General features: G+C 40.2%; 1 protein-coding gene across 1 annotated transcript in view; it reads left to right on the top strand.

The window, feature by feature from the left end:
- Positions 1-6,961: 6,961 nt before the first annotated feature.
- PI4K2B (phosphatidylinositol 4-kinase type 2 beta) overlaps positions 6,962-9,037 on the top strand; it is a 27,553-nt gene continuing 25,477 nt past the window's right edge. Inside the window, exon 1 of the mRNA XM_011935683.1 lies at positions 6,962-7,096. Within this exon, the coding sequence (XP_011791073.1) occupies positions 6,962-7,096 (135 nt within the window). The remainder of the gene's footprint in view (positions 7,097-9,037) is intronic.

Raw genomic sequence — 9,037 nt, 5'->3', positions numbered from 1 at the left:
TTTCAAAACCTTTTTCCATTATGTGTTGTTATTGTGACGTTAGCCACAGGGGGCAAAAAGCAGTTGAAAGTCTGTTCCTGCCCTCTTACCGTTTAGTTTCTCTTTCTTGATTTACTTCTAATACGTAAGAAAACGAAACGAAAACTTCTTTTCGCTATTAAGTGGACTGATACCCTCAGGTGAAACAGGGCAATTGAAACGATGTTGAACGTTAGTTAAATTTAGGTATGCTGTGCAGGCCTGGATATTTGTTAATAAAGTGAGTTTTTCTGGCGTGTTGAGTGGAGTTAGACTAATGTGATGGGAATAGCAGACTTGTAAGACTCTCAGCTAGAGGTGAGACAGACTTGTTTGTAAAAAGGCGATGGTAACACCTCCCTGCTGGTTGTGAGGATGGATTAAATGAGATGTTGTGCACCCCGTTGGTTTATTGCTTCACACATGACAGCTTAAAAGCCACAGAAAATGGAAGTTTCTTGAACACTGCTTAGTTTTTTTGGAGTTGTTAGATTTTAAATGTACTGTTAGTGGTACACTAATGTGTCCTTTACAGTTTAAAGAATTTTGGATAGAATCGGTCATTCAAGTTCTAGCTGGAAGTTACATTCAGTCATATTCTAGAGTAAATAAATCAGAGAAGCCCAAGGGGAGCCGTTTGTCTGATTGTTTAAGCTTTAACCAAAGTCTGCTCCCGTTATAATGTTTGCTGATGGATGCATTGACGTTTAACCAAATAACATGAAGCTTGAACCAGATCACAAACGGGCCTGCATTCGCCTAGCTACATTGGCAATTTGGGCATATATTACTTAGAATTTAATCTGTAAAATAGCTAGCTTGCCTTTTTCCGCCCCTTACCTTGTGTAAGCTACCTTGTGTACCTGGATTTTTTAAAGAGCCTAAAGCCTTCAAAATGCACTTATTCTGTGAAAGTGAGGTATTTTATAAACAAACAGTATGAAGGCTAGAAAAAAATCAAAGCAAGAGGCCAACGAGATGGCAGTCCTGTAATCCCATCCCAGCATTTTTGGAGATCTTGGCAGGAGAATAGCTTGAGGCTGGAAGTTCGAGACCCACCTGGGCAGCATAGCGAGATCCCCATCTCTATTAAAAATAAATCAACAACAACAACAAAAAGTCAAAGTGAGGATAGAGTATAGTGTTAGAATGCAAATGGATTCTTAGAATTCCTACCTTTTTTAAAGGTAGTATCTTACCTATATCACAGCTTACAATTTGCTAAGATATTTTTTAAAAAGTATTTTATTCTCCACTCCAGCCTGGCTCTGTCTCAAAAAATAAATAAATAAGTAAATAAATAAATAAAAATTTTTTATTCTCTGCCAGGTGCCATGGCTCACGCCTGTAATCCCAGCACTTTGGAAGGCCTTGGTGGGTGGATCATTTGAGGTCAGGAGTTTGAGACCAGCCTGGCCAACATGGTGAAACCCCACCTCTACTAAAAATACAAAAATTAGTTGGGCATGGTGGCGGGCGCTTGTAATTCCAGCTACTCGGGAGGCTGAGGCAGGAGAATCACTTCTGAATCTGAGAGGTGGAGGTTGCAGTGAGCAGAGATGGCTCCACTGCACTCCAGCCTAGGCGACAGAGTGAGACTTTGTCTCAAAAGAAAAAAAAAAAAATTATTCTCACAACAGCACAGCAAGTTGTTGTTATTCACCCTTATTCTCGTTATGAGGATTCAGAATTGATAAACTGGTAATGACTGGTAGCTCGTAGGACTTCAGAGGTAAATGGTTTGCCCGAAGTCAGATACTCAGAAGTGATAAATCACCCAGGAAGTGATAAAACAGAAAAAAGCCTAGTTTTTTTTTCATGTTCTGCCCTTTTTCCGTTTTGCCATGGGTCCACAAGTGTTATAAAATAATTGTGTCTCTGGTTATTTTGGAGGTTTTTACCTTTAGTGGGACTTTAAAATAGTTTCTGTGAAAACTTAAAAAAAATTTTAAAGACTAAAATGTTCATGATTGAGTAATTTAACTCGATTTTTAAGTTTAGCTATTTTTTAAGTGACTCCATTAACTTCATTTGTCCTTTACCATCTGATTTCCATGAAACTACCTCACTAGTTCCAAGAAATTCTTGCCTTTAGATTAATATGAATATCATTTATGATGCTTAACTCTTGTTTATATAAGCAAGAGGTTTATGTACTTTAACCAGTGGAAGAATGTCATATGTCTGTTATCTTTAACAAGGCATTTAACAAAATCTACAAACAGCATAAACCATAGTGTTGTTGGATCAGTGTCAAAGTGGAAGGATTAGTGCATTCCTTGTTCTAGTTATTTTAATCAGTGAATTGGGTAGTAATGATAGCTAATGCCTACATAGCAGTTAATATGTGCTAGGCATACTTCTGTATGCTTCATATATGTTAATTCATAACCAACCCTGTGATGTGAGTACTGTTTTTTTTGGGGGGGGGCAATGGGTGGCAGTGGGGGGACAGAGCATCACGCTTGTTGCCCAGGCTGGAGTGTAATGGCATGATCTTGGCTCACTGCAACCTCCACTTCCTGGGTTCAAGTGATTCTCCTGCCTCACCCTCCCAAGTAGCTGGGATTATAGGCACGCGCCACCATGCCTGGCTAATTTTGTATTTTTAGTAGAAACGGGGTTTCACCATGTTGGTCAGGCTGGTCTCGAACTCCTGACCTCAGGTGATCCACCTGCCTCGGCCTCACAGAGCACTGAGATTATAGGTGTGAGCCACCATGCCTGGCCTTGTTCTCATTTTAAGAAAGTACAGAGAGAGGCTGGACATGGTAGCTTATGCCTGTAATCCCAATACTTTGGGAGGCCTCTTTGATGCACACCTGTAGTCCAAGCTACTCAGGAGACTGAGGCAGGAGGATTGCTTGAGCCCATGAGTTTCAGGTTACACTGAGTACAGTGAGCTATAATTCCACTGCTGTACTCCAGCCTGGGTTACAGAACAAGACCCTGTCTCAAAAAAAAAAAAAAAAAAAGCACAAAGAAGTGAAGTGACAAGGTCCCAATTAATACAAATCAGACGCACTTAGCTTCTGTTAGAGAGCCTAACAGTTAGAAAACAGTGTTAGAATTCACAAGGAGCTGCCAAAGTAAAACAAAATGAATTTGTAAGTCATTTAATGATTCATGGTGGCTTATAAATATGTGAATAGAATAAGAAAATCATTTAAAAGGAAGAAAGATGAGAAGAAGATGGAGCCTGGAATAAGAGTACACAAGAAGCACCTCAGATGCTTAATGCAGGCAACCCATAAATTTGATTTTTAAGATTACTGATCAGCTAACTTGAGAGAAACACAATCATGAGGTCTATAAAGTTAAAATAAACTGGTTATTTGAACCAAAACAGAATGGACAAAGGATAGCCTGTCACAGTCTCTTGGTGAATGCTGTATGCGAAACAATATCTGTGATAAAAGTGATTAATTTCATAGAGGTAGTTCTTAAAACTTCCCTGAAGCCCATTTCAGCAGAAGTAGTTTTTAACTATTGTTGCTATTTATATTGCCTCATCTAGGTTCAATATACTGACAGTCTGGTTTAATTTAGAGGAAGGTTTTAGCAGAGTAGATGTTCCATGTGTTTTGACCATTTTCCACAAGTGAATTTTTGAAAGACAGTGAGTGGCAGTGTGTTGGAGAGTACTTCTCAACCAGTGCATAAAATACATTGTTTTCCATCCATTGCAGACATGCATCATTCATCAAATATTCTGAGTGCCTACTGGGTGCAGTGGAAATCAAGGCTTTGGGGAAACAACAGTGACCTGTATTAGATGGATGCCTGTTAACTTGCCCTGTCGTCTCACAGCTTTATAGCCTAATGGAGGAAACAGTCAAAACAAATAACCCTAACAGACTGTGTATATGTGCTTGGATGGGGAAAGCTGTACATTGAGGCATGGAGCCATGCCCTAGATGTAGGGGCCAGGGAAGACTTAGAGAAAGTGGCATCCAATTCCAGACCTGAAGGGTGAATAGTGCCAAAAGCCCTGAGGCTGGGTTCAATGCACCAAATTTGTGAACACTTCAAGTTTCCTTTTTTTTTTTTTTTGAGACAGGGCCTTATTCTGACACTCAGGCTGAGTGCAGTGGCATGATCATGGCTCACTGCTACCTTGAACTCCTGGGCACAATGATCCTCCCACCTTAGCCTCCTGAGTAGCTGGGACTACAGGTAAATGCCACTGTACCCAGCTAATTTTTCATTTTTTACAGAGATAGGGTCTCACTATGTTGCCCAGGCTGGTCTTGAACTCCTGGACACAAGTGACCCTCCTGCCTCAGTCTCCCAACATGCTGGGATTACAGGCGTGAGCCACTGCACCCGGCCAGTGAACATCTGTTTTGTTCTAGAAAATATTCTGGTTAGTGGTAAGATATGGTAAAGATGGGCAGGTTTAGGTTTATAGTTCTAATCCTCAAGAGAGAGTTCATTTTGATTTATTTGTTTGAGATGGAAACTCGATAAATTACTTACATACTTCATACATACTTACTTCATACATACTTCAACTGTGCTAAATATAAAAGGTTATACAATGAGTTCTCTTATTTTTAGTTCTCCACTTTTAGTCTCTGCATTTTGAAGGACCAGTAATAACCCTTAGGTGTGGTCAGGGCAAGGTCATCAGCAAGTGTTTATTAAGTGCTTATTATGTTCCAGGAACATAATAAGTTCTGTAAGTTCTGGGGGTACAGCGGTGAAATAAATCCTTGTTTTGAAGTTTCCCTTGTCTTGAAGTTCCCTGATTTCTTGGAGCACCCAAAATAAATACATAGTAGATTAGATGGTAAGTGCTAAATAGAAAAGTAAAGTGGAGGTTAGAGATTAGATAAGGGTCTTGGGGGTCATAATGACTTGGAGTTATTGTGAGATGGGAAATAAATGGGCTGGTTGGTCCAAAAGAGTGACATCATATATGTTTTAAGAGCCATAAAAAAGGACATGAATGGAGCAGGAGGCTATTATCCTCAGCGAACTAACACAGGAACAGAAAACCAAACACCACATGTTCTCACTAATAAATGGGAGCTAAATGATGAGAACACACGGACACATAGAGGAGAACAACATATACCAGGGCCTTTCAGAAGGTGGAGGGTAGGAGGAGGGAGAGAGTCAGGAACAATAACTAATGGGTACTAAGCTTAATACCCGGGTGATTGCTTCTCGGTCTTTTGGCTAAGATCAAGTGTAGTATCTCTTCTTACCAGTTTAATATGTGGGTGATGAAATGATCTGTACAACAAACCCTCAAGATAGAAGTTTACCTATGTAACCTGCACTTGTACCCCTGAACTTAAAAGTTAAAAAGAAAAAGGATTCCTAGCTCCTCTGTTAGGTATAGAGAGGGCATGGGTGAGAGAGGGAGACCAGTTAGGAGGCTGTTAGAATAATCGAGGTGAGAGCCAATGGTAACCTGAATCATGTGGAAGGAATGGAGATGGCAAGAGGTGGTTGGATTTGGGGTATTTATTTAAGGTACAGCCAATACAACTTGCTGATTGGATGTAGAGGGTAAGAGTGTGAGATCATGGATGATTATAAGGTTTTGGCCTAAGCAACTGGAAGATTTGGAGGTGCCAGCAACTGCAATATGGGAAACGTAGGGATAAAGCCTTTGGGAGGTGTGGCAAAGGTGAAGAATGAAGTTTTGGGTAGTAAAGTTTGAGATGTCTATTAAGCATCCAAGTGGAGATGTTGAATACAGTAGTCGAGTTTAGGGTGGAAGTCCAGACTTGAATTAGAAATTTGGGAGTCATCAGTGTTGGTAACGAAGAGACCGTGAATGGAACCTGGGCCATTCCAAAGTTAAGTAGTGGGGAGATAAATGCAGTGCTGGGGGCTGGTCATGGTATTTTGTGATTGCTGCTTATTAATGAAATAGGAAGCTAGATCCTCTCCTGAGAGAGAGGATGGAAGAGGAGGTGTTGGGAATTTGAGGAGAGGAATTGGCTTGTGTGCATTTCTTTAATTCCACTGCCGTGGTGCAGGCATGGAGTTGGTAGACAGTTGGGTTTTACTGGGACTGGGAGTTTTGCAGGTGACCATGATGGGGGCAGGAAGAAAGAATGATTCTGTGAAGACCCAGCATAATTTAAGCTGGCCAAGGAGGCAGGAAGCAAGGACTTGAAGGGAGAGGATTCCAGTGACGTGGGGGAGCAGTCCTTTGTAGGTTCTAGTAGGGCAGAAGAATATTTGGACTTGGAGTGCCAGAGGGACTGAACTGGGAAGACAGGAGGTGCTTGACATTGAAAGTGTGGTGAGGTTGCAGTTACTGGTATTGACAAGATCTGAGGTATGATTGGGGAACTAGAGGATGAAGTAGGATGGAGGATAAATAATTGCAGTACAGAAGTTCAAGTAAATGAGAGGTATTAGTATTATTTTAACGAACAGTGAACTTCTTCCTATGTTATTATTATTTTTATTTATTTATTTACTTATTAGACAGTGTCTCACTCTTGTTGCCCAGGCTGGAGTGCAGTGGCGCAGTCTCTGCTCACTGCAACCTCCACCTCCCAGATTCAAGGGATTCTCCTGCCTCAGCCTTCCAAGTAGCTGGAATTACAGGCGCCCACCACCATACCTGGCTAATTTTTTGTATTTTTAGTAGACACGGGGTTTGGCCACGTTGGCCAGTCTGGTCTTGAACTCCTGACCTCAAGTGATCCACTTGCCTCAGCCTCCCAAAGTGCTGGGATTACAGGTGTGAGCCACTGCGCCTGCCCCCGCCCCCATGTTATTTGGAAATGGAAGAGAAGTGGTTGTTAGGCAGTGGAGAGGAAGGAAGATCGGAGCAGTCTATACAAATCTTGATTACATTTTTGTGTACCTTATGTGCTGATACCAGCAAGCTAATCCATATTGCAGGTCCATATCATGAGCATTCTCATAGCTGGTATTTCTTCTTAATGCAGTAGCTACTGGTACTTCGGAGATGAATGCATTCTTGGATGACCCAGAATTTGCAGATATTATACTGAGAGCAGAGCAAGCAATAGAAGTTGGAATTTTTCCGGAAAGGATCTCTCAAGGTTCAAGTGGAAGTTACTTTGTGAAGGATCCTAAGAGGGTGAGAATTTCACAAACCTATTATATGTAATAGAAACTTTGGTAAATACTAGTTTAAATATGAAACCATTGTGAGTTTCTAAAGATATTTTCCTCTTAAGTCTGATTGTAACCTCTTTTCCAAAATAAAGGTCAGTTTTTGTTTGTTTTTTGAGACAGGGTCCCCCTCTCTCACCCAGACTGGAGTGCGGTGGTGCAATCATAACCTCATTGTAACCTTGACCTCCTGGGCTCAGGCAATCCTCCCATCTCAGCCTCCTGAGTAAATGGGACCACAGGAGTATGCCACCACACTGGGCTAATTTTTGTAATTATTTGTAGAGACAGGGGTCTCCCTATATTGTCCTGGCTGGTCTTGAACTCCTAGGCTCAAGCAAACCTCAGCTTTGGCTCCCAAAGTGTTGCGATTACAAGTGTGAGCCACTGTGCCCGGCCTCAGTTTTTTGCTTTGACTAAAGCACTCTGGTGTTTAGAAACAGAGCTAATCATTTCAAGTCACAGTTTGCTATTTTGTTATTTTATACTTGGTTTGAAGCATTTATTGAATACCCATATTCCGCTGTAGCCTTATTGAGTATATATATTCACAAGTCCTTATCTTATGGAAGTCTGTAACCTTGTTAGCCTAACACAGTGGAAGTTTAAACCTTCAAAACTTGTTTAATGTCATTTCCAAAGTACTTGATTTTTTTTCAAAGGTAGTGTATGACTTTTCTGGCATTATACCAGGGGAAGGAGGCTCAGCAATCTGAAGTTTGAAAGTACTGGAATGTGAAAGTGAAATGAACCACAGGATGATTCTAGAGCAGAAAAGAGAAGTTGATGTGGCACTTTGCTTCACTTAGTCTAGAATTTTTCAAAAATACGTTGTTTTTTCTAAAAGCTTTCTGAATGATGCATAATGTGCAGTTCTTTTCTCTGGGGGAATAACATTTATAATTTCACCCCTAACTTTTTTTGCAGATTGAAGTTATATTTTTAAAATGATTTTAAAGCATAATCCTTTTTTGAGATTAAAATGTATTTGTAGGTACTGTCAATCTCTCAATCTTTATTCTAAGCTTGATTTCTTAATTTGATCTTGCTGACTTTTTTACTAGTGACTCAGGCTGTATTGCATTATATTTATTGTATTATAAAGCAATTATATACTTATAATAAGATTTGTTCTTGTCTAAGGATAATTAAGCTTCTAAATTGAATATGAATATATTGTATCAAACAATAAGAGTATAGAGACTTTTAGACATTCATGAGCAAATAAAGATTTTTTAATAGGAGGGAGTTTATTTTATTTAATTAATCAATTTATTTATTAAGATGGATTCTCACTCTGTCACCCAGGCTGGAGTGCAGTGGCGCAATCTCGGCTCACTGCAATCTCCACCTCCCTGGTTCAAGTGATTTTCCTGCCTCAGCCTCCTGAGTAGCTGGGATTACAGGCGTACGCCACCATGCCCAGCTAATTTTTGTATTTTTAGTAGAGATGGGATTTCCCCATGTTGGCCAGCTTGTCTCCTGACCTCAAGTGATCTGCTCACCTCCCAAAGTGCCGGTATTACAGGTGTGAACCACCGGGCCTGGTCAAGAGTTTACTTTAAGTTGGTTCCTGAAAAAATAACTGGAAAAGAATTAGGGTAGGAGAATCTGACAGCATGGATGTGTACTAGATCTTATCATCTTTGTATTTTAGAGGTGGTTTTTGTCATTGGATTAATTTAACAAATACTTGGATGTCTACTGTGCATCAGGTTCTGTTCTGAGTACTGGAAATGCAGCCCTAACAAACCAAGTCCCTGCTTCTTACAATGTACTTTAATGTGGGGAAAGTAAACAGCAAACATGTAATGTGGATATGTAATAGATATTGAATAATAACATTGTTTGACCTAGAATGGTGGTTTTCAAACATTTAAAAATCAGTGAAACTCTTTTTCTTTTT

This window comes from Colobus angolensis, unplaced genomic scaffold (assembly GCF_000951035.1).
Source record: "Colobus angolensis palliatus isolate OR3802 unplaced genomic scaffold, Cang.pa_1.0 Scaffold146, whole genome shotgun sequence".
NCBI lineage: Eukaryota > Metazoa > Chordata > Mammalia > Primates > Cercopithecidae > Colobus > Colobus angolensis.
The sequence above is the reverse complement of the archived record's forward strand: the minus strand, read 5'-3'. Positions and strand labels throughout refer to the sequence as shown.